At 43.1% G+C, this 25,839-nt stretch overlaps 2 protein-coding genes across 6 annotated transcripts in view; both read right to left on the bottom strand.

Moving 5' to 3' along the window:
• Positions 1 to 4,242, bottom strand: part of PDPR (pyruvate dehydrogenase phosphatase regulatory subunit) — a 28,773-nt gene extending 24,531 nt beyond the window's left edge. The window contains exons 1-2 of one of the 4 annotated variants that reach the window (XM_074839576.1): positions 4,182 to 4,242; positions 2,980 to 3,276 (exon numbers count right to left, since the gene is read on the bottom strand). In XM_074839576.1, coding sequence (XP_074695677.1) covers positions 2,980 to 3,206 — 227 coding nt within the window. In that variant the 5' untranslated portion in view covers positions 3,207 to 3,276; positions 4,182 to 4,242. Of the gene's footprint in view, positions 1 to 2,979; positions 3,280 to 3,681; positions 4,149 to 4,181 lie in introns of those variants that run through there. The other 3 variants (XM_074839575.1, XM_074839573.1, XM_074839574.1) reach the window with 3 other exon arrangements.
• A 130-nt stretch (positions 4,243 to 4,372) lies between these two features.
• The window catches only part of GLG1 (golgi glycoprotein 1), an 86,070-nt gene continuing 64,603 nt past the window's right edge, over positions 4,373 to 25,839 (bottom strand). For both annotated transcript variants that reach the window (XM_074839571.1, XM_074839572.1), the window contains exons 10-26: positions 25,580 to 25,681; positions 23,522 to 23,675; positions 21,740 to 21,877; positions 20,913 to 20,999; positions 19,944 to 20,006; positions 19,145 to 19,258; positions 18,652 to 18,740; positions 17,650 to 17,767; positions 16,582 to 16,674; positions 15,902 to 16,039; positions 14,437 to 14,560; positions 13,953 to 14,095; positions 13,629 to 13,730; positions 12,851 to 12,958; positions 12,112 to 12,232; positions 10,114 to 10,220; positions 4,373 to 9,620 (exon numbers count right to left, since the gene is read on the bottom strand). In XM_074839571.1, the coding sequence (XP_074695672.1) occupies positions 9,453 to 9,620; positions 10,114 to 10,220; positions 12,112 to 12,232; positions 12,851 to 12,958; positions 13,629 to 13,730; positions 13,953 to 14,095; positions 14,437 to 14,560; positions 15,902 to 16,039; positions 16,582 to 16,674; positions 17,650 to 17,767; positions 18,652 to 18,740; positions 19,145 to 19,258; positions 19,944 to 20,006; positions 20,913 to 20,999; positions 21,740 to 21,877; positions 23,522 to 23,675; positions 25,580 to 25,681 (1,969 nt within the window). In that variant the 3' untranslated portion in view covers positions 4,373 to 9,452. The remainder of the gene's footprint in view (positions 9,621 to 10,113; positions 10,221 to 12,111; positions 12,233 to 12,850; positions 12,959 to 13,628; positions 13,731 to 13,952; positions 14,096 to 14,436; positions 14,561 to 15,901; positions 16,040 to 16,581; positions 16,675 to 17,649; positions 17,768 to 18,651; positions 18,741 to 19,144; positions 19,259 to 19,943; positions 20,007 to 20,912; positions 21,000 to 21,739; positions 21,878 to 23,521; positions 23,676 to 25,579; positions 25,682 to 25,839) is intronic.

Genomic DNA, 25,839 nt, shown 5'->3' with positions numbered 1-25,839 from the left:
AGGTGAGCAACCCCCATCAGGCTGCTCCAGCAGCTCTGCTGACAGCACACACCAGACAGCCACCTCTCCCCCAAACATCACACCAAAAGCTGTAAGGTGGATGATGCAGGGATAATGCAACCTCTAGAATGCTTTTCCTTTAGCTCACTTTTGAAAACGCATTGTATTCCAAAATAATTACTCTTTAACTAGTTCTAAACACTGACATTTTTCAAAGAAAGCACTTTAAATAAAATTACCTTATGCTTAAGTCGACCTGCCAACCTGATACTTTCTTTCTCTGTAGCAAGATTTCCCCCAAATGAAAACAAATTTCGATTTGAATCTTGCATCTTTGCAGTTTACAGTAAGACCAAGTCCCTCTTACTGTGCAGCAACTTCCATAGATAGGTACACATATTTCTTGCCCTTTTTACACTGCCCTTAAGCCACTGTCCATCTAGCTATTTGGTGAAGGGCTGCTGTAGAGAAGAAATCTATTAAAAACTCCCCACAGCATAAATAGGGGAAGACAAGACAATTATATTTAAGCATCTCTCTTGCAACCTGCTTCCACAATATTTCCAAGTCATTTTTGCTGCTGCTAAAACAATCCTGCTTTTTTCCACTTGCCTATGCAAGCCTTTGACAAGGCTGCTTTTGGCTTAGCGTGTCCATATTCTCTCAGGAATTGAACCAAAGAATCAGTTGAGTAAGGCATTCTTTTTGCTACATCCCTTCTCTGTGACAACTGAAACAGTCGAAGCACAGTCTCACCGTGCTGTGCTTACCATAAGACATTTCTGCTAATGTAATATTCTATTTTGTATCAGACTGAGCTGGTACAGCATCTGTAATGGGGTATTCATACTGCACTCTAAACTAGTAAAGATTACACTCCCTTACAAATGAAGCCTAGCACCTAATTTCACTCAGAAGAGCACTGCTCACAAGGTCTCAGAATCACAGAATCGTCTAGTTTGGAAAAGACCTTGAAGATCATCCAGTCCAACCATCAACCTAATACTGACAGATCCCAACTACACCAGATCCCTCAGCGCTGGGTCAACCTGACTCTTGAACACCTCCAGGGATGGGGACTCCACCATCTCCCTGGGCAGCCCATTCCAACGCCCAACAACCCCTTCTGCAAAGAAATGCTTTCTAATATCCAGTATAAACCTTCCCTGGTGCAACTTGAGGCCATTCCCTCTTGTCCTATCACTTATTACTTGGTTAAAGAGACTCATCCCCCCTCTCTGCACCCTCCTTTCAGGTAGCTGTAGAGGGCCATGAGGTCTCCCCTCAGCCTCCTCTTCTCCAGACTAAACCCCCCCAGTTCCCTCAGCCGCTCCCCATCAGACCTGTGCTCCAGACCCTGCACCAGCTCCGTTGCCCTTCTCTGGACACACTCAAGTCATTCAATGGCCTTTTTGTAGTGAGGGGCCCAAAACTGAACACAGTAATCGAGGTGTGGCCTCACCAGTGCTGAGTACAGGGGCAAGATCACTTCCCTGTCCCTGCTGGCCACACTATTTCTGATGCAAGCCAGGATGCCATTGGCCTTCTTGGCCACCTGGGCACACTGCTGGCTCATGTTCATCCAGCTATCAATCAACACCCCCAGGTCCCTCTCTGACTGGCAGCTCTCCAGTTGCATCTCCAGATGCAACTACCCCATTTCCTCTCTTTGCAGCTATGAAGAACCTGATTCTACCTGCTTCCCAGTCATGCAAAGTCAAGGAATCACAGCTACTTATTCTTGAAGGCAGCATCAGGCGGGAAGCTCAAAGCTAGATGGTAAAGATTCTCAGTCCAGCACCTAGTTAGGGGGACTGCTGCAATAAACATCTCTTCAAACTCTTCAAAATTTTAGCAGTGTCTCATAACCAGGGTTCCTAAATTGCTGAAATGAAAATAACATGAATCTACCTCTAAACGAGAAATCTAAACTTGGGTAAGGGCTGTACAGTCAGTTTCCAACAGGATCTACGTACTCTGCCACAGACTGCTGATCCAACTCACCGAGGAGCACGCAAAGACTTGTACTCAGCCAAACTGTAATGGCTTTAGCTGTTACACAGATGGGCACTAAATCCTGCAACAGCCAAACCAGATAACCCGAGTCTTTTACCAGCTTACAGCGTGCTGGTTTAGTGATGTTTGCTTATAACCTCCACATCTCCTGCCATCTCTGAGCTTTGCTAGTGGTGTAATGCTTCATATATGTATCACATCCTACTTCCAGACATGGTCAGTAGGGGCTGGATGATTTACACAGATTTTTAGTTCTCTTAACACAGTCCATCTTCACCAGCTGTGCTGTGTTTTACATGATTACCTGTGATCATGCCAGAGCAGATGGATACCTCCCAAAGGAACTGTGGTCTATGGAAAACCCATGCCAGGGCAGAGTTCTCGTGATGGGAACTGCAGCCCATGGAGGACCCACACTGGAGCCCGGCACTGATCATACTCCCAACCACTCACCCCCTGTGTTTCTTGGGGTGGAGAGAGGAGGGTGAAAGAACCTGAAGTGCAAGAGTGAAGTTGAGTATGGGAAAGGAAAGGGGGTTTTAATGTTTGTTGTTTCGCACTACCTGAATCTATTTTAACTAGCATGAAAAAAAGTAATTCTTTAATTATTTTAAATTAATTCTCCCTAAAGGCAAGTTTGTTTTGTCCACGGCAGTAACTGGTAAGCAATCTCCATGTCTTTATCTTGATCTGTGAGCTTTCTCAGCCCACTTTCTCCCCGTCTTGCTGAGGAGGGAAAGTGAGTGGCTGTGGGGGAGTCTGGCCTTTAACCAAGGTAACTGACCACGCTCACACACAGGTCTGCCCTGTGCTTGTTATAGTAGTAAGTGTCATTACTAATGTTCAGTATAAGCTTATTCCACGGGTCCAAATCCTGGCGAAGAGGTAGAAATAACATATCACAGCAGATGCTGCTACACATGGAAGTCCTGTTTCTTTTGTTTTGTTACCGGAAATCCTTACCTGCCCTGCTCAAGTAAGACTATATCCTTCCAACCCATCTTGGAAAGGTGATATGCCACAGAGGTGCCCATGATTCCACCACCACAGATGACAACCTGCGCCTGTGCTGGCAAGGAAATTGGGTGAGGTTCTGCTGTACTTGAGGTACTTCGCCGGGAGCAGGTCATTCTTCTCCATTTTGGGTTAGCTGCCCGCCACCGGACATCTGACAGTAATCGGAGAAACATCCCGGCAGCTTTTTGACAGTTTTCTTAAAGCACCAAATAGATGTGCTCAGATGTTAACTCAGTACCACTCCTTCTAGGAAGGAAAAGACGAGAATCATGTTACCACTTATTATATACAAGGTTGGCAGTGGCAAACATCACGTGGTGGATCGGGTATAAGTGGACATGGGAAAGCTGATGAGTAAACAAACAGAAGAGCAGTTATTCAGTCCTGACACAACAGCCTTGCTATTAAGATTTAAACTTGGATCACGTAATGGGTACAGAGCATTGTACCTTTGGTTTTGACATCAGGGTAACTTGACAATGAGCAAGGAACCAGACTAAAGCTGGAGAAGAATGGTGAGAACACTCTCACATCAATAGGCAGACTGGAGAGAGCCAGCAGGCACAGACCACGCTCTGAAATCTTTCATAAAGGCTGAGGTTAACAGGATGCAAATAAGTTTGATTATTAATGTTGTCAGGCCTTTACCTGAATAAGGAAACGAAGTCTGCGGCCAGAGCAACTAGAATGAGGAACAGACGTGCTCTCCGGTAACTCCAGTTTTACCACAAGCCGTTCCGCAGGGCCTCCGGCCGCGGTGCCGGCACAGCGGCTCAGCCCGGGGCCCAAAGCGGGCACTTCGCCCTGTGCCTGCGCTCAGCGCCTTACAGCTGCAGGCTTCTGGCTTCTCCTACCCGCAGCCTGCCCCACGCCTCAGGTCCCTGCCGAGAGGTGACGGGCCGCCGCGCTCCCCGCTCCCACCCTGAGGGGAAGGGGGGCAGGGCGGGAAGCGGGGGGGCGCGGGAGCCGCCGCCTGGGCCTGCTTGCCTCCGCCGGAGCCCCCGAGCGCGGGGAGCGGGGCAGGCCCGCGGGCGAGCGCGGCGGGAAGGCGTGGAGGGGAGGGCCAGGGCCGGCGGGCGGGCCGAGCCCCGGCGGGGGCCGGGGGAGCGGGCCGGGGCCGCGGGGACAGCGGGGCCGCGCCGGCTCACCTGGGGCAGGGGGAGGCCGGACTGACCTTCCGCGCTTTACGGCCGCCAGCCGCGGCGCGACAGCCGCCCCTGCGCGCTGCGTCACCCGCCCGCCGGCCAATCCCCAGCCCGGCGGCCGGGGGAGTGACAAGGCGATGCCCCGCCCCCCCGGAGCCGGGCGCGACCAGCCCTAAGAAATAAACTACAACAAGTAAAAACCTGCAGACTCTTTTTATTAAATTCTCCCATTTCATCTGTACAGAAAAAAATGCACATTATTATGTTCAGAATCTCAGTAACATCTCAAAATTACACAGCATGGACATGTAAAAAAAAAAAAAAAAACCAAACCAAAACAAGGACCGGCCAGGATTTATACACAGAAAGGGAAAACAATTTACAAAAAAAGTCGCGTTAATGTCACATTTAAAAATAAAATAAAAAAAGAGACTAAGTTCAAACAGCTTCTGCTGTACAACAGGAATCCTCTGGGTCTGTTTTGTACACTGTGGGGGAGGCCTGCAGTGCCCTCGCCAGGGGGACAGCGGGGTGGGGTACCCCTCATCTCCCCGAAAACCCGCCTCTGATTTCTCTGGTACGCTCCCCGGTCCAACACAAACGTTAATCACAGCTTCTGATCACCTCCCTTCGGCATCAGTGTCTACAAAGCCACACCTCTCCCTTTTCCCCTAGTTCAGTATTTGCCAAGGCGAGAGCTACGCAAGCGCTTCTACTCAGTAAATACAGGGGGGCAGCGGGGTGGGATTTTGGGGTGCAGCCATTCGCTCAGGAAGATCTCCTGCTTTCGGTCAGCTACGGAAGGATATTTGGGTGTTGGGGAGTGGGTACGGCGCTGAATCCCACCCAGTGCAGGACAAGCAGCGCTACCAGCTGAATCCTTTCCCCTCACGCGTGAGATTTGGGTCCCCTCTAACCACGACTCATCGGTGGAAGTAAGCCAGCAGGTTTGGCCTCCAGGCGGGGAGACTGCACAAAGATCAGTACCTGGGAGCTGCCTTTAAGATTTTGAACCCCAAAATTAAGAATGTACTTTTATACAAACCAACACTACAGCTGTTTGAGTCCACAGAGCTATGTTTTAAATAGGGAAAGAAGTGCTAGATGAAATGTTCTGGTTTCATACCACACTCATGCACTCACACACACCTCAAAACTACCTTTTTTAAAACAAAACTGATAAAGTAAAAAAAAAAAAGTACTACAATCTTTCAACTAAATAATAAAGTTGTGTTTTAACAGAAATCACCATCCAACTTGAACACAATTCCTCTACATTATGGGATTCGAGTGATCCCTCTGGCTTGTCACGTTTCTTCCCTCCGTGCCCACCTGCAGTCAGTTTCTGTACTTAGAGACACTCACTCCTCTCCATTATTTTTCATACAATGTGCTTACTGTGGATACTTTCAGAGCAAGACTGAGTATATTTGCATGGAGTTGATGTCAGATTCTGAGTGAAAAGTTTAAATTGTTACAGAATTATTTGAACTTCATTAGGACTTTCCCAGCCCTTTGCAGTGACACAGACATACGAGTACTCAACTCGCTGGACAGTACTTGAAGTGCCAGGAATTTTGTTCCACCCAGATGAGTTACTCTAGCAGCCTGAACAACAGAAGCAAGGCAGCAGAATCCCAACTTGAAACTCAGTAAAAGGACTTGATTAGACCCACTAGGTAAACAATAAATAAGCTTATTAAGGTCCACAAGAATGAACACTAATGGACTAGCAGGAGTGACGTAATGAGGTGCACATCATGCACAGTCCCTTTAGCCATGTCATCTAAACACATGCCATCATCCAGGAAACATAACTTGTTAACCCTTGCAGTAGCAGGGGGGAAATGAAGGCTGCATGCCTTGCTAGGTCCCAGTCATCTAGCTCTTCCATACACCCCCAGGAGCATCAGCGTCACCATGTCTAGAATAAGCTCTCCAAGAGGTTTTGTGGTGACAAGGAAGAAAAAAAACCAACCTCCACCACCTCCTGAATTGCATTCTGTGGAAGGCAGCCTTCTCCACCGAGAGGTCATGAAGAGGAAAGGGTACCCCAGGTTCTGCCACATCAACACTCTTCTCTTGGCTGATCGCAGCTATTTCTAGCACTCTCGATCAGATGAGAGAACTTAAAAAGGCTTCCTCAAGTTCAAGGCAACAGCAGTGTTTCTTATAACCATTTCTTTCTTTCCCCACCAATGGCAAATGGTTACCTGCAGGCAAGATGTTGTGTTGGCAACAGCACAGGCAGGTTATTTTTGGAAGAGTACTTGTGTGGGCTTCTGTGCTTTTGAGACCTCTAGAATTTTAGGTATACAGGAAAAGGAGGAGGATGTTTCAAGACTGGGACTGATAGATTTCTAGTCATGAAAAAAATCAAATTTAGTCACTAGCAGTGGCAGGAGGTTCCATTTTAAAACATGAAGATATAAGGATGCTCAGTGATAAAATGGCCTGTACCCTTCACCAGTGTCACACCTTTAAATAGTGGATCTGTGCCCTTACAGTGACAACGGGCATCTGAGAAATTTATTTAGTACCCGACCTTTGCTTCAGAGGGCCTCCAGACACATACCTATAACACCATCCCAGAGCACTCACACTGAAACCAAATTCTCAGGTGAGCCTGCTGACAGTCAGAAACACCATCGACTACAGACCAACACCACCAGACACCTAACACAGCGCTCCAGGCACCCTTACCTTAACCTTCTCCCAATTAAAAAGCAAAAAAACCAGACGACCTTATATCTGAAATTAAAAAAAGTCACCTTCAGAACTGAACAGGGCTTACATTCAGAACTGTGGCTACAAACCTACAATTTTCACTGCAACGTCTTTTGGAATTTAGTGGAAGATGCTATTTCTAGACAATAAACCATCTAATTAGGCTTTTCAAGCTAATCAGGTTACAAAATGCCTTTTCAAAAAGTCACAACAGTTTAAAAAAAGCCCTCCGATAACAATTTAATTATGCCTGATAGACATTTTGAGAAGCAGGACTCATGCCAAGCAAGCAAGGCTGCGCAAAGATCCCACTTCCCTTGCCGGCAGCTCTGCGAACACACCCATCTCTACAGCAGTAATTTCAGCACTCTGTCAAGTGAAGCAATATACACTTATAATTGCCAAACTAACATTTGTGATGTTATACACCTGTGCTACCTCAAGAGACACAATCAACCATTCCTCTTCTGCTCCACTTCACATTGACAGAAGGCCAGTTAAGCTCCGTTAGCACCAGGGAAAAGGGGTGAGAAAAAGAATTCAGGCTTAATTTTTGTTCTGTTCTGCCTAACCACTTAACTACAATCTTACCATGCACTAATTCTCCACCGAACCTTCACTGCTCAGACTTTCGCTACTGCTTGCCTTGTGTTCATAACACTTTGATATAAAACCAGAAGTGCTTGTGAAAGACTCACTAGCATAGTAAGTCTAAAACCATATCCCTAAGTTTGCTGTCCATCCTCAGAGTGGGATGAAGGTACATTTGCAAAAAGCTTCAGTTGCAGCAAAAGCTCACAGTATTTTGCATACGCCATTCTGTACACGCAGAATCATCAGAATCAGCTGGCCCACACTCCAAAGATGTCTCAAAACCATCTCCAGTTCTTCTAGAGAACAATGCAGAGAACTGGAAATGTCAGGTTTTACCTAGCAGTGCGCTAAGTGGGAAAATAAAGTTATGGTTCAAGCATCAGCCTAAGTCGGACAGTTTCAGGCACATGATTTTTACTGCAGCACACGCAGGTGAGCCCATCTAAAAGGCAAATAAAGGATATCCTACTGTACACTGGGACTCTCGTGCAGTCACTTCTAGATTTCACTCAATGTTTCAGCCAAAGCACGTGGCTTATGACCTCCCCCGCTTCCTTGTACTTGAGGAACAAAGATGATGGTAAGAAGAGGCCACAACTACTGGGTGCAGCTTTTCTAAAACACCTTCTTCAGGCACTCAGGTGTGAGTATCAGGTTCTGAAGTGTAACTATATAGAGTGTGAGCGCACACATTGATGGTAACAATGTGGAAGCTACTTCCCTTAAAGATCCAGATGTTTCTGCCTTTCATACAACACTATCACCCTCCCATCCACTCCTGTTTGGCCTTCTGGACCAGCACCTGTGTCCTACCTCCCAGAAAACATCAGTTATCATCGCTATCAACTGTAGTTGTGGAAATGAAAAACATTCTTCAGTGCTACCATTCAAACCATTAAGACCCAGACAGGCCAGTTACAAACCACTGCACTAGCCCACAAAGTAACCGTTTTACAGATAGAGCATGTTGAGTGTTCAGTCGCTTTCTGCATCACTGACAGAGCGCTGTATCACCAGCGTGTCAATACCATCTGTAGATAGTTAATTTGGAAGAGTAATAGCTTAGCAGCAGCAAGGTAAAATAAAAGGAGTGTTAGAATTTTACTGCATCGTCGCTAATAAAAAAGTTGACCGAGTAACTGATCGGGGCACTTAATTCCCGCTGACAGCAGCGCTGTACGCCACTGACAGGCTCTACATGCCTCACGTCTACACCGTGTCTTTAATCTACTGATATACAAGTTGTACAGCTCGCATGAGTATTTGATCCTGGTCAGTATTTTATTCTATCTTGCAAGTGGCAGAGGAAGAAAGGGAGGGCATCTTTTCAGCCAAAAAAAATCCACAGTCACAAAAGCAGGATATTCACTAGAAGGTGACACCAGCGACTGGTGTCCTTAGGTTGTCCAAGACTATGCTCTGAAGATGCTTTACATAAGATGAGCAAGATGTCCAAAACAAGGCCAACTGTGGTGTAATGCAATTTACCCTTTAATTTCCTGCCTCAATTTCACCCAGCCACAGAGGATGACTAGATTTCAGTATGAACCATTACCTAAATCATATAGTCGGTATGCAGATATATGTCTTTCTTTAAAAATTTACTTAAAAACTGCTTGAGCTGCAGGTCATATCAGTCTGGTTTGGAGAGTGAAGGCAGTTCCAACAGTACAATAGAGACTTGTCTACAGGCAGGTAAACGAGAGTCTGCTAACAAAGGGGTAACAAAAGCTGCTGGCTGGGTTGCCAATGTTGCACACAAACTTTCATAGGATGAAGATGCTGTGGATGAGATCCAGGATGGGAAAACTGAGCCAACACCTGCTGCTGTTCTAATTTTTTTTTTTTTTTTTTTTATTCTCCTCTCACAAGAGGGGGTGGGTAGACTATACAGAGGAGGGCTGTACAAAACTGGGCACTGGGCAGGCATTTCTTCAGCAGGCAATCCAGGCTCTACCTGTCCTTGAGCTCTCTTGTCACCCGCTTGGTGATGCGTCCACACATCAGGCCGATGAGGAAGAGTACACAGATGCCGACCGTGATCACAGACAGTATGTAATTCTTGGACGGAGAGGTCATAACTTGCATGGCAAGGTCAGAAAAGCCTTCTGCTGGGGCAACCTGGAGGTGAGAAGGGAATAAATGAGCCAAGCTGTGCTTTCCATGTGACCTTCAGCCTTGGCATTCATCAGGTTTAGTCTCTGGTCCTGCTATTGCCTCCTGTCATCATCAGACTTGGCCTGAGCCACAAACAAGCAGGCCTGCAATGGTTCATCTGAAGGAACTTCTGCTCAGGAGACAGCTTTATAACAGGAAGTTCTGCTGACTCTATTTCATTGCCCCAGACCTCCTCTACAGGAGACCAAGCCCTCTGTGCACAAGAGACAGTTTTAACTCTGCACTGTTGAGGAGGATGCATCCCAGACACTGAGAGACTGAGATATACAAGTTCAAAAGAGGAGACCTGACTTCAATTTTTCTGGACCAAACTCAAAATGCTAAACATCAGAGACAAGAATTTCATTACAGTTGAAGTTTTTCAGAAATAGCTTGCAACAGAAAGATCTAATGCAAGGAAAAAAAAAAAAAAAAAGGAAATCCTTTACATATTCACCTTTGCGGCATAGCTCCACATTTCAATACGATCGTTAAGGCGTTTCTTGCATTCAGGCTGCAACCTCACACGTTTATCTTCCAGAGCTTCCATTAAGCATGACATTTCTGTAATGTGCAGAAGATGGTGTTACAAAACAGAAACTGGCTTCAACATGTTATGGAAAGGCTGCTGAAAAGGGACACTTCAATTCTCATAAAGGCTGATGGTTACACAGCTTTCTAAGCAGACTAGCCTGCCTGATAGACTATATACAAAGCCCTGTTGTACCCCTCAAGCTAGCAACTTCACTGAGATTCATGATTAATACTGCATTTTGAGGCACAAGGAATTTTGACTTCCAAAAAGAAATTACAGTACATATACAAGATGTAATTCATGTGATTTACGTGAAATTTTATAAAGTCTTATAAATTTGCACCTTCAATGAGCTGTTCTCTAAATTCTGTGCCACTACCCTTTAGAGAGAACTAAAACCAAATGCAGCTCAGGAAAAAACACAGTGTTATCTCCTTAGGCTTGTTAGGAGTTTCTTTTGATCAACAAAATATTTTGGAACGGTTAACTTCCTGAGTTTTCACACAGTCCTGTGAAAGGAAACGGATCACGATGTTCTGGGTGCCTACAGAGTGTCTTGGCTAACTCATAAGCTCTTTTATATGCTCATATCAGACACTGACATAAAATTTTGTATTTTATACTTATGCTGCCTTACTTGAATCATCCCTAATTGGATGCTTTCTGCTTTGCAGTGAAGAGTTACGTTTGTTCATAGCAAACAGGCTGCAAACTTTAAACTAACTTCAGACTTTTTAAACACAATTGTCAGTTCAAACACTCAAGAGGCGGATCCCTCTCTAAGCTACAGACTTCTGCACACCTTCAGTGCAAACACATCAGAACACACATCAAAAGAATTATGACAAAACAGGAATAAAGGATATTCAGAACTTCAGAAAGGCACTCGGTAACTAGCACGAAATATAATGATTAGGAAAATACTTGACTGCTATTTTTAAAGCCAGATAAATTCAGAATGATGGGAAAGTTCAGAACTTTCTTCCCCGCTAGCTTTCCTTAAACAGCCATACATACTCTTCAGCTAGCTAATGTAATAGCAGTAACAAAGTGCAAGAGCTTGACCTCAAACAGGAAAAGAATGGGTTAGAAAACGCTTAATGATGCTTCAAGTGGTCTGAACTTGCTGAACTCAGTCTTGGAGGACCTGGAACAGCTGATGAAGTCTCAAAGCCTGTAGCTGCTACATGAACTTAGAAAGTGTAGTAAAGATTACCTACCCTCTGTAATACTGGAAAAGAAAAAACTAGTATGTTTAAGCAGAGAAAAAAAAAAGAGATCAAAGGACTTCAGTTTAATTTTATCTGTCAAAAATACTGAAACAAAGAAGCCAACCATGGACAAAGACTGACACAAAGAAAGAAGGACCAAGGGGATTAGCTAAGAATGAATCTTGTGAAACCAAACCGATCTGCTTGTTAGAGAAGCAGCTTAGTTCTAGGGAAGCTTTTGATACAGTCTGATATAACATTGTCATAAGTAAGCTTGGGAGCTGTATCTTGTGAAACTGATACAGGGTGGGAGATAAACTTCACTGAAAAATGAGCCCATGTACTTCAGTCCATGTGTATTAAGAGCTCATTTTCAAAGGGGTTTAACTGAAGAGGGATTTTATAGAAGGGTTATGGATCTGGTATCACACACTATTGTCAGTAACCATATGAACGATGGAACGTAAAACACACTCATTAAATTTGCAGATAAGGCCGCAAGGATATTGTATCAGGATTGAATAGGTTCCTCCTTGGACACAAGGAAGGACTTCTTGATACCCATCTTCTACCACCTCTGCAGCTGTTCCACCTTATTACCCGCAGAAGACTGGTGGAAATATCTTGTACTTAAGATAAAGCTGGTAAGAAAATGCAGCTTAAGGCTCTTGGGACTGAGAGGTTATAAGAGTAAAGCACAAGCACTTACGGCGTCCTCTCCCCGGTGGAATGGCAGCACAGTGGTGTTTGATGTCTAGGGCACAGGCTGTGTGGAGCACTGGGTCAACAAATATATCTGCTTTGCTTTCCTTCAGCATGTTGAGTACTTCCTGGGGAGGGGGAAATTACAAGTATATCTCAAAAAAAGAAGAGAGAACAAAACTCATACCACTTAATGTTTCTGTTCATCTTTGTAAATCCAGGATCATGCGAAAAACCACCACTGCCCCTGGATAAGGCTATGAATGCTGGTTTAGGCTGGGTTAAATGTCCTGATTTATAAGGGTTACCACAGTTATGTTCATTAAAATACCCCTATTAATCTAAAATACAAGGTCAATATGCCAGGGTTACTTCATTTAGAACTGAAATAAGGTGCCATAGCCATAGGGCAATTCATACAGCCCTTGATCATAGCCAGTGCCTAGGCCATACCCAGCACTCAGGAAGCCTGCAACGGAGACAGCAACAGAGAACAGATTAGTAACAAGAAACTTTGGCAACCATAATCAAGAAAGGATCCAAGCCTGAAATTGCAAAGGAGGCATTGTCGGCACAATTTTCACTGGCAAATTGAAACTGAGTTGAATTGCTGCAGGCCAGAACTGAGTTGTGTAAGGAAATTTGCAGAGCTCTGGCTTCATACTAGCTAGAACATGGCCTGGGCTGTAATCTGGAAAAAGCATCCCATCCCTGCTTTTAGAGCACATTCAATTTATTTCCTTTACCTTCTTGCACATTTCAGTTTTTATTTTTAGCAGATTCACTTTCAGACATTCTTCCACCTGCCCAGTCTGCTCCTGAGCTGCTGCTTCTTCTGCACACAAGCTGGAAATCTATTTAGAAAAAGGTGTTTTAGCATAAGTAGTTCACAACAATCATTCTGGCTTTTAGCACATTTGTATCTCAATGCATTAGTTCATCACAGGGTGCAGCTAGAGAACACGATGAGATACTTTCCCCCCTTCAGAATCCCCAGAGCCAAAGGCAGCCTGGCTCATGCAATATGCATACCCTTCAAAACCCAACAGCAAGAAGTCAATATTGCTGTACTGAGGAGAAAGGCAGGGAGGAAAACAGCACTGAAATAATGTTAAGGTAGGAAATAAGCAATGCTTGAGGCACAGCTGATTTGGCTATCAAAAGTGGAAGCTCAAAAGTCTGACTGTATTCCAGTTAAGGTTGACAAGACCAGAGAACTAACACACTTTTTTTTTTTTTTACAAGAGGAAAGCAGTATTTTTCCATAGTCACAAGAACTGATGAGATCCCAGATGAAAAGATTAACTTCACATTAGCACTGCACAGGAAACTGCAATTCTTGAACACTGGGCAGAAGTCACAAGCAGAGAACCTGACTAGCTAGAAGCAGTTCAGAGGGCTTTTTCTTTAAGTATCAGGAGAGGTCACATTTTAAGAAACAAAAATCTGTTACATGAAGGGACTTCATGAAGCATGAAGGGAGTTTTCATCCTGAAAAAGTAGCTGTGGAGCTACTTCTCCTACCTCTTCAGAGCAGTGCATCTGAAGTTGGGGATCCAGCCGATAATCAAGAGCCGATTCCTGGATAATCACTCGAATTTGGTCCTCGCAGTCTGGAGAGAGACGCTATTAAGCAGAGAAAGTCATTAACCCACTCAATGACCTTTATTTTCATAAATCAATCACCTTTCATTTTAACCTGTATATTACTTGTATAGGAGCATACAAACTCATTTACGTACAGCCTGTTACACACACGTTGCACAGACCACAAGCCCAAGTTTGATTTGTTATTCAATGAGTGTTGCTCCGCACCGATTCTCATTTGCATGCACCAGCTCTACTCACCTGGTCTGCGTATTTCAACTTCAGGCATGAGATGACTTGCCCTTCTAACTCTGTATCATCCTTGGCCCTATTCAGGATATTTTGGCAGAATTTTGGTATGTCTGCTTTGCAGGCCTTCCTGAGCACTGGATTTAAGCGGTAATCTAACCAGGAAAGATGACAGAACTTCATTAGAGTACACATCTCTTCAGATTACAGGATATCACTCCAAAAGAGATTTGACAAATTCCCTGGATGACACTGTACCACCAGTAAATTTAATTTTGGGGAAAAAAATAAAATTCTGTTGTGAAAAAATACTATTTTTTTCAGGAATAAAGTGGATCCAAAAACACATGCTGACCTTCAAAAATTTGACTGAATAAAGTCAGTGTGTGCACTGTCAACCATGAGGGAGAATAAAACAAAGCAAATATTCTTTCAGCCATGCAGACCACTCAACAGCTCAGGCAGGTAAATTGACTTTTTTTTCAGACGAGGATACCTGTATTCTGTGTAATCTGGCGCTTGGTAATCATTTGCTTGCATTTAGGATCCATCACTTCACTGTTCTTGTTTTGTTTCAAACACTGCAGCATATTTTTTGAGTCTGCTTCTGGACAAAACCGCTACAAAAAAAAAAAACCAAAAAACCCAAGTTTCACCACTAAGCACTTAAAAAACCCACAACTATATTAATGGGAGAGAAGAGAACAACCACCTGCCCAACCCAGCGGTATACAAACACACTTCCTAGCCCCAACACCTTCTATTAAAAAGAGGAGTGCTACTCTCTAAATTGACTATGGGCATGAATATCTCTGCTTATGGAGTGAGCACTAAGCCATACAGTCCTGACTGGCTTCTAGGCACCAGCTTGTGTCAGCAGCATCAAAAGAAATTTGCTTTTATTTTCTATTCTTAAATTACAGCACATTTTGCAAGAAATACCCACCAAATTATTGGTCTCATACTCAATTACTTTCACTCCCCTTTATTTTAGAAACTAAAAAGGGAATCTTTTAAATCTATACACATACTGCTGTTCTGCATAAACGCTGGCTGGAGAAAGCAACAGGTAAAGACTTCATTAGTAACACTCAGGACAAAGTAAGACCACACAGAACGAGAAAGCAGAGGAGTGCTCACTGATACTAATTTGCCCATTCCTGCCCTGAATTCACTAGTCAAAAGTGAACCAGCTTACCCAAAATTCAGACCACGGTACTAACTTTTTTTGTTGGAAACTAATTCTGCAGGTGTAAGATAAGGCTGTTGTATCTTCTAATCCTCACCATTTTGGTGAGATTACAGGTCTTTAAAAAAGAGCATGAGCCTCTACTGGAGAGCAATAAATTCTCAAGATGTTCTGCTTCGGCCACAATATGCAGTCAGGGTACTGCATACAGACCACACTTGCTAGTGTTTCAGGTCTTGCAATTCTGGCTACTGTGCAAGCATGGGTTGTATTAACAATCACTGATGCTTTCCACGTGGTACCACTTTAAGCTAGCATTTTTAATTTTAAGCTTTGCATAATTTTGCCTGCTTTATCAGTTTGATGAAAGTCCGTATGCACCAAGTCAGCAGTGAACTGAAGATGTTACTCCTCTCTGTAATCATAACTTCTTCACCTTTGCTAAAAGCCAATCCAAATCCAAACCAACTGGAGGAAAACTGTATTTGAAGCCTCAGCACAGACTTCCTCCTCCATTCTGCAGGCAGTTGGGAAGACAAATTTACTAGGGCACAGGCTTTGATCTCATATTTGGAGGAAGTAAAGTTGAAAGAGAAGAGCCCTGAAGAAACCTCAGCCTGATTCAGAGTTAAGAAACAGATTACTTTGCAAAAAAGCAGTCACGCTGCTGAAACAACACAGCAGTCTTGTAACAAGCCTTTATGGGAAGCTCAGAACTGATAGAGCTCTTATATGCCAACCTCACCCTCTGAAATCAGCACACTACCATTACCTTGATCATCTGCTTGCAGACTCTCATGAGCGTGTAGTCCAGTTCTGGATCCATCATCTCTGTCTCCTGCAGTTTAAACACCTTCTGGTGGCAGCGGGTACTCAACTGCTTCTTGATTTCTTTCAGGCATTCAATAATCTACAACACAGTATTACAACCATAACAGTGTTGATGTGATTCTGTCATATGCTGCTCAAAATGCACAGCTATGTGTTGCCCTAATGGCTATCTTCACCTGATTTGTGCAGTTAAGTCCCCAGTGACAAGATTTTATCAAAAGTCATTACCAGTGCTTATTTCCAGGACTTGCTTTAAGATCATCTTTTCTCACAAAGATTTAAGGAGATGAAGAAGGTCACCTGGCCTTCCTCCAAAACACCAAACCTCATCTTGCAGACATTATGCATAAGAAGTCTTGAGCAACATTTGCAGTAATCAGCTGCTAAGAGCTTAGAACTAGCACTAACTGAAAAATGAAGTGCTCACAGCATTGCATGCACCCAGGATTAATGCTTGTGAACCAGTGAAAAAAAATTTAATGTTCCAAAATACTGCCGAAAGATTTCGGTGATACCAAAATGCAAATCTAAAGCTGCGCTCACAGGGGCAGAAGTGTTCTTCAGAAGTTTTCTGAAATGAAAGTACAAATTAAATTATAAATTATTAATAAAATCCATTACCTGAGCATTGCCGTAGGGCACGTTCTGGCAGTAATTCTTGATGTCACTTTTACAAGCCTCATACAGTTCTGGTTCAAGTCTGATATCCTCAGTCTGCAGGATAAATTACAATAGGAACTTTTAAGTAGGACTCTACAGACTATTTTACTTTGTTAATATATTAACCAGAGCCACCTACTCACAAAAAGCAAGCAACTCTCACAAGAGGCAGGTCTCTTTCTTTGAATTTAAGGGTCTTGGGTGTGGGAAGTGATATTAGTGGGAAACCAACTTTGCAAATCCATGCAGAGGATCAGCTGGCTTTTTATACTGAAGAAAGGGTTTAAACTGAATTTTAGAGCTGGCAAGTTGTTTCCACTGCTCCTCCCAACAGGGCATCAACAAAAATGTCCAAGACCACTAAAATCTTACATATTAATAGCCACCTATCTATTGGGTGACCTGGAGGATGTGAATGAAGTTTCCTGCTTTTAGTGAAGCCCAGCATTTGAATTTTTCCATACAAAAGGCAAGCGTGCTGCCTCTTCTGATATGGGCCTACTTAAGGCGAAGCTTTCATGCTCGAACAATATCTACTGGACAAAGACCTTAAATGTGTATTGCTGCAAGCACTGCAGCAGGAAGCTGAGAGGCAGCCTTGCCTACCAGAACACATACTACTCCTATTTATCCACTGAGGAACTTAGAGCAGCTGGAGTCGAGTTGCTTCATCTGTGCTTCTTTCCTCAGTCTGTAAAATGAAGCTTTTATTCTCTCCTAGAGGACTTTTAAGGACATCAGCATGTGCAGCACGTTGCTATCTAACACTAAATATAATCACTTCTAGCTGAAATTCCAGTGACCATTTAGCTTGCCTTAGCCTTCATGAGACTATATTTAAGGCATTAGACAATCATTACTTTCACCATGAAGGGCATTTGAGCCTCGTGTTGTAAGAAGAGTGGAAAAAATAAATTGGATACATCTTACAAATGAGCTTCTTTTTTTCCAGGGTGGACAAACCGGGAAGTTTTAATTGAAGGACCTCGCTAGAGGAGTGGGCAGATCAAGTGTTTCATGCATGTTTACCATCTCTAGCTCCTCAACACGCAGCTGTTTGCGGCACTTCAGAGAGACCCTGTGCTCCTTGGCATCCTGTAAAGTATCATTGCGCACAGTTGTGCTCAGACAGATCACTACATCCACCCTGCGGAAAAGAAAATAGCTTTTTATTCGTATACCCTCCACTTAGACCAGCCAAGACCGGTGTTAGATCACAACATCACAGAAACTGACCCCGAGAATCCTAACACAAAATAAAGTCCTTGTGCATCTATGCTTACTTCTAACCTGAGTACAGCTCTATGTAGAGCAACTGGATCATGATTAAAACCTGTATCTGATGCTATCTAACCGGAGGCTAGACCAGCAGACAGGAAGATATTCGAAATCCCACCACAGCCCTGCCCAGCAAGACCTCTGCTCTTAAATCACATGAAAACTTTAGAAAAGCTTTACTTAATCTGAGAAATAGGTGAAGGTGAATACCTACATGGCATTGCAAACAATCCTTTTGCATTATGGGAAGGGCATTTATATCATAAAATGGAAATAGACTTGCTATCCACGAACAGGGTTGACCTTGTGTATAATTTAGCCTTACATCATTGCAGTAGGCCATTTAAAAAACCCTTATACTGAGATGAATAAACCAGCTAAAATAAGTGGGATATTTTCCCTCCCGGACCAGAAACTGGAACAACAGTAGCCAGCATCTAAGACGACAGTGAATCTAGCAAGGATATAAAACATCTTGGGACATGCAGTCCACTGATCATAACCATTAGCTATTTTCAGAGCAAGAAAAATAAAGAGGACAGGCTTGTATGCAAGAGTAAAGCAGAAGTAATTTTAAAGAGGCAGCCAATGCCTCTAACTTAAGCATCTGCAGAACACAGTCACTAAGGGAAAACACACAAAACAATCAGCCTTTAAAAGGAAGTCCAGCGCTTTCTCTCCCATCATGAAATATCCTCTAACTTCGCCACGTATTTCTACATTCAGATTGCTGTTTGGTCAGGTGCTACATACTTCTTTTTGATGTTGGGGCAAAGTTTCAGCACATCCTCCTTGCAAGCCATTTTAAACTTGTAGGAGAACCTAAAATCTTTCATTTGAACCTGCAAAAGAGAAATGAGGAAAAAAACCAACTTTGGTCACCTGGAGGAAAAAAAAAAAATAAAAAAGAAAAATGCTGCCCAAAAGAACACTTGTTGAATTATACAATCAGTAAATGCTTTCGTCCACAACTTATTATTAATGGGGAAGCAAGGGGGACACTGCACTGCTGAAGAAGCTGGGACCTATCTACCGTATGCCAGGAAGGAAGGAGGACCTGAAAATAAATCATCTCCAGAAGTGACCATTTATGACCAGGCACGCAAGTACCACTGTCTGAATTCACAAGAGCACTCTAAATAGTGAGAAATCAATTTCAAAGAAGGAGGGGTTTCATAATTAGCTAATTCACATCCTCAACGAACAGAAGAGGCTTCCGTTGATAGTGGAGAAAAGCACTGCTTACCAGCTGGAAATGAGTAACTCCGATTGCACATTTTTCATTCATTTCCTTCTGGTGTTTGTTCTGTATTAGACACTCCATCAGGTCCCCAGAATCAATCTGGTTATCTGCAACCTCCTGAAGAAGAGATGAAAGGCTTAAAAATGAGCTACTCTTACAAGTCATGATTTTTATCCTCTTTGAGCCCACTGTGACCAGGAAATAATGGAATTTACGGTCTCACTGTATTGTGAGCTTACACTCACCATTAACTGACCACAAGAGAGTTGTACCATGCAAGTATTCATAGACATAGTCCAGAAAAGAATCATCTCAGGCACATGCCCACTATAGACTCAGGAGAACATACTGCAGAGCCTCAATGTTTACATGAAGTACCACAGTTAGGTGCCTTCATTGCTATGTAACAACTCAATCCTAGAGCAATGAAAGAAGTTATTTCAGCAATGCTGAGCAGCTGCACAGAGTGGAGTGGCTAGACACACTGCTCAAAGGCAAGGGGAAGGAAAAAAGTTCAGCTTTTAACCCACTGCAAAGAGTGCCTTTTTCCAACTACAGAGCAGTTTTCATCTCCAAACTCTAGCTTTTATGCTAGGGCTCTGACAACAGCAGGAATACTAGATAGAACTAACAATTTTTGGTTTAGGGTGGCTTTTTAATTAGAGACTTTTGTAACTGCTTATGTCTGATTTTACTTTTGAAGTGTAGCATGAACACCAAGAACTAATACTAAAAAATCTCTAACCTTTCCCAAACAGTGTTTCTTCCCCCAAAGACATTCACACTATTAAACACCACTCACGTGACAGAATGTCTGGATAATGGGCTCACACGCTCTCATCAGCAAGGCTTCAATTTGAATGTCCTGCAAAAAATACGCAGTATTTCATTTTCATAGTGAATGGACAAGAAAAAAGGCTCTGAGAAAAACCTGTGGTAACAAGTTAAAGTCAAGCCAGTTTATAAGGGTTTTAGAAAGATGCAATCCAGAGAGCTTTGCCCTTCGGTTCTGGAAATCCTAGGGGTCACTCTTGCCAACAACATGGCAAATGCAAGACAAGCCTTCCAGCTTAAGGGAAGAGCCTGCTCTCCACAGAAACTCATTGCTTCGATATTTCAGCCAACCTTCTGCAAACTGGATGCTACAGCACGAGAGATCACCTTACACCTAGGCAGGAGATAAAGATTAATAATAGTTCTGAGCAAACTGTTTTATAACCACTGGAAGGAAGCTCTCCCTAGGGCACAGTGTAAACTTTAACAGACACGGGAAAAAGTTTGGGCCAAGATAGTCAAATATGCAGCTTCATAAAATAAGTAAAGCTGCTGACCTCACTGAAAGCCTCTAATGATGCACCTGGCAGTTACTTCTTGCAAAATTTTTGGGACAGAGGGAGGGAAGTTGCAATATGGTACTCAAAACTACTTGCAAGCAAGACCAAGAAGAAATTAAGTCCCATGACATATCTTGACTTGTACTAAGGGTAACTGGGTTACCTGGGCAAGAAATTTTAGTTTCAGCACCATTATTGATTTTAAGCAGGAGAAATGTCATCACCAGCCTAAAATCCTGAACTGCTGTTCAGTTCTCTTCCTCAAGAATCCCACATGAAAACTTACATTGTATGGGGTAGAATGGATGGTCTCTGCTTGATCAGAGCGCTGCATTTCTGCAGTTACTCTAACCTCATTTTTTTCATCACTATCAAAATGACATGCTTAACTAGACATGCTCAACTACTGCCTTTAACCCAGGCTGAAAACTGCTCACCTCAGATTCCAGCTCAGTGAGGTTTCCCACTATGTCTCTGCAGTCAGACACCAAGTCATCAAGATGGTCCTGAAGGCATTCCAGCTCCTACAAAAACAGACATTTTAGTGTGTGATCCAAGAACCCAGTTTGAAAATTTGGGCTTGAAATAGTGTTACACACACAAAACTGCCCTCCTCCTTGTAAAGTCTTAAGTCATTTAATCCCACTCCTCTACTGGCACTCCCAGAACACATACATATAGTAGTTATTGAGAATGTTGGTCTAGGATGTAACTGCTTGTTCTCAAAAGCAGCATGATGTGCTTTCACTTCTGGAATATCACATTTAATTTGCTCTTCACTTCAAAAAGACAATGAAGTATGTTCTGCCGCATCTGCTGTTAAACGGCTCCTCCCCTACAGCTACACTAGAGCACAACAATTTAACATGAAAGTATTTGTTGAAATTTTCTTAAGTAGCAGCAGATGTTAGTTCAGTTATGTATAAACACAGGAAGCATGTCAGTAATTGCCAAATGGAAATGGGATAAAGTTTATGTGGGAAATGACAAGCTTGTAACAGAATATTAAAAGTAAGAGTCAGGGTGGGGTGGGGTTCCTTCATCAAAAAGTCCTTCTCGTTCCCTTACACATTTGAACCTACTGAAGCCATGCAGTAGGTGCAAAGCTTCATCTCACCTCTGTCTCTCAGTCCAGTGTAGATTATGCTTCAAACTAAAAGCATTTTTAATATAGCTAACAGTAAGATGTCCCTTTATCCCCTTTCTTGCCCTTCCCACCCCTCCAGCTCTGCAAATGAATTAGCAGTGTTACTGTGTACAGTACCTGCCCTGTCTCCGTTTTTTCACTGCACCACTTTCCCAAGTCAATCATGCACTTGTCCTGCAGGGCTGGGTCCAGCTTCACATCCATGGCACGCTGATGGAGGATTCTCTGCACCTCTGCTCTGCACTCTCGTGATAGCTGCAAAGAGGGCAAAGAGCGGTGAGCGTCTCTAAATCCCTACAGTGCAAACAAGATGCTGTCAGGTAAGGTACTGAGCGAGCACGAATGCCATCAGCAACCCCAGAAAGTGCAGAACAAATCCTGAACTGCTCAGCATGAGCCTGCTAGGGCTCCCGCAAGCGATTCAGGCTCCAAAAGAGTTTGGAGCTCTGTCATTTAGTTTGGATGGAGGCTCCTTTCATTCCACTAAAATAAATTTTATATTCTTAAACCTTCACCTTGCTTTTGAAATGAGATGTCAAGGTAGGTCCCTAGATTATCTGCTGCAATGCCCCCTTCACTCAAAGCCTCAGACCATTCTGGAAAAGAAAGTCAAAATAGCTCATGCCCTCAACACCAAAAAAGAAGCCCAGAATAAGGCAATATAGTGCAGCTGTAACTTCTCATCAGCAATCCCCACTGCAGCACATCAGAGACAGCATTTGCAAGACTGAGGAAACAACAAATTGTAGAAAATCAAGGGATACTGGTATGGTGCTTGTCAGACCTAAAATGCACTGGTCGAGGCTTAAAACTTTATAGATTTAAAAATCCGAACTACTGGAAGTTACCTAGCACTCTGTGGACAGCACTAGAAAAAAATTACAGATCTCTGATGAGTTTGCTTTCAAATGCTAAATTTCAAAGTGACAGCTGCTCCCTTAGCCTACTTTCCACAAGAAAAATACATTTAAAAGCCTTTTCTCTCTGATAGATTATTTGCAGGGAGGCTATTGATTTCTTTGGTCAGCACTAATATAAAAGGGAATTAAAAAGTCTCAACTCAGCAGACTAAGAAGCTGCATTAAAAAAATTATTCCTAAAAGAGAGATGCTTTCAATCAATACTTGACCTCTGCCACAAAAGACCTTTTAAATCAAGCTGTAGAAATTAATTTTTAAGCCAGGCCATTGTGTAGACCCACCAACTCTTAGGGGCTGTGGCTAGGAGCGCCAAAAGAAATGGAACCAGCTGCTTTCAAGGGAGTGTCTTGATAAAGGCACGAGAGGGCAGCAAACTTGAAAAGAGTAGCTCTGAACCAAACAAATGTGACCACGGTGGATCTCCAGACTGCACAGCAGCAAGTCAGATCCCTACTGTCTCCGTGAAAGGCAGCATAAGCACATTTACCAGTACAGTATGCTCCAAAGAACTGAAAGGATGTTTTAGATCAATAGGAAGAATTTAATGAATTATAATCTGAAGTTGTACTCAAATCAAAACTTAATCAGTAACAGCCTAGGAAAGCTGGGCTTGGAACTCCTTTTTGCACAAAACCAATTTTGCAGCTATGCTAGCTATCTATAAGGAATCACATTCCTCTTTGGAAAGACAAGGGGAAGGACTTGCACTGTGCCTAAACATACATACATAAGATGTTGTCAGCACACGGTTCCCCCTGCGGGCAATTGTTACATCCTGATGCGGCTACAACAACACAGACCTTCAAGGCACGCTTGAGGAGGAGTTGGGCATCCAAAGCAGTGCAAGTACCACCTATGGTAAATGGTTTTAAGTAGCTTTTGCAAGTTCTTGCAGTTTTAGCAGGTGTCCAACTTCCAAACAGCCATGCAACCCGTCTATCACAGATTAAAGAGCAGTAAATTGCACACTAGCACTTACCCTCCTTCCTTGCTCCTCTGTGCGGTACGCATGCCTGTACAAGCAGGAGAAAACAGCCCCTGGAGGCATCAGCTCACTAGTCTCATTCCAGCCATGGGTATGGCATAGACGGGAGGCGTCTCCCTGACACTTGCGGTAAAGGACTGTATCCAATCTGCAAACAGAAGAGTTATCATGAGCACTTCATTCAAACCTTTAACGTTTTTCATATTCTGAAATGCTTTTGGGGCAGAAAAATCCACTTCCAAGTTTCATACACCAACACACCATTCAGCAGCAGCATCTAACCAACGGAACCAAGAGGTCGCAAAATGCCTGTCACTCAATTTGCAATCAACGCCCTAATCTTGCAAAAATACACCAAGGTCTTTAATTACAGATTAATTTTTCAATGCTTCTTGAAGCGCCTCCCGTTCTCTTTTGCAGCATGCCAGCCAAACGCTGACACATGAGAAATCATCTCCTTGATGTCCTAAAGCAGCAGAAAGGCAGGTACGTACCATGTTTTGCTTGGATATCTTATGTGTACTTTGTACTGCTGCCATTTTGAAATGCCAGTTTCATAAAAATCTGAGTTAGATTGATTATTGTCTGCTCTGGGTTTGAGCTAACTGAAGACTCAGCATCCCTTACTTCTGCATGCAAGAAAACTGCAAGTGCCAGTCTCTTAAGATGATATCTAATACATTAAAGCTCAGTGACATATTGCCAAGTTTCCAAAATGGAAACTTCAGATTTCTACAACACTTTAGAAGGCAAACACCAAGTGATTATCAGTGGACACAATTATATAAATAATGATAATAAGAAAATAATTTCTCCTCCAGGCATCTGTGCTAGGTGCAGTTAATACAACAGTTTTTATAAGCCAGTCCTAGGAAACACTGCTTAAACAAGAAAGATGAGTTAATGTTGCCCAGCCTGCATTATGAATTAAATTATCTTTACTGCCAGCAAGATGCAAATACTCAGTCTTCCTTCTTCCAATCACTTAAATTTGGCTCAAGAAATTAATTACCTGCTGGAAACATGGCAAGGCAGGAGAACCAGCAATGAAGGGATACAGGAAGAGGAGGAAAAAAGCGAAGTATTCTTGTCTACCCACGGAGACAGTTATCAAGATGACCAAATAAATGACCACAAAGCCCTAAACTCTCTGGTCCATGAAGCCCCATGTATTTTAAAAGCAGAAGGTTCACTGAGCATGTCAGGTCCTAACTACTGGCAGTGCTGCCCATAGATACAGCTATGAGTCATATTTTCTTAATGTTTGATTTGAATGCCCTCTGCAGTAATCAAACCCCATGACTTCTGGCCTTACTTCCTTGTGGTCACTGAGAACAATTACTCCATTTCTTGCAGTAACCCCATTTGATGTACTCTACTTCCTCACCTCTCAACCTGCTTCAGAAGAAAAGCCAAACACTTATTCTTTCTTCACTAGCCATATTTATCAAATTTATACTCTCCTCATCTTAACCCACAGAGACACAGGGGGTCTGTGTATATTTAAAACAAAGCACTGCCATCTTTGGATGAGAAAGTTGAAAACGCAGTGCTCCAAAGGGAATTATATCTGCTCTACAGGCTGTAACCACACCTAGAGAATTTGAAAAAAGGCAGAAATGAAAACAGGGAGCCTCTCACACAGTGGCTCTTTGTTATACTTAGTTTGGTTTTCCGAACTCCCATATTGTAGCGCTCAGAGCAGATAAAACTGGCTGCCACCTGCACAGAAAGTGACCTTCAACTTCAGTAAGCCCAGAGAGAATTCTTTTGATTACAGATGCATTGAATTTCAGAGCTCAAACTTGACACTTTTTAGGGTTGTATCATTTCTAAGTGAGTACCTGGTTTAAGTGGACATCACACTTACTTTGTCTAAGCAGCTTTTGCTTCTCTGTTCCAGCCCAACATTAATGCCCTACAGACCTGGCATGCTTAAAAGTCCTCTTCTGAACAAGCATAAGCTATACCATTTTACAAGGAATTGCTAATGCGTACAAAACACTAAACACAAGCATCAAGTGAGGATCACTCGTGTTTTACAGTACTCACTTCCAATCACGAGATATAAAATACTGGAGCTCCAGGAGCCTATGCTCACAGTCCTCTACCATCTTCTCAGTATACAAGTGCTCCATCAGGCAAGACAGAATCCTGAAAACAGGGTAAAAAAAGTTAGGCAACAGACTTATAATCATGCTGAGCTTCCTTCTAACCGTTGGTGTTGCCAAATCAGCCTTTCCAATGAACCACAGATAACAGGTTCAAACAGAGTGAGGATCCTTTCCTTCCTTCAAAAAGATGACATCTAA

The sequence above is a fragment of the Strix aluco genome, chromosome 14 (genome assembly GCF_031877795.1).
Source record: "Strix aluco isolate bStrAlu1 chromosome 14, bStrAlu1.hap1, whole genome shotgun sequence".
Taxonomy (NCBI): domain Eukaryota; kingdom Metazoa; phylum Chordata; class Aves; order Strigiformes; family Strigidae; genus Strix; species Strix aluco.
The sequence above is the reverse complement of the archived record's forward strand: the minus strand, read 5'-3'. Positions and strand labels throughout refer to the sequence as shown.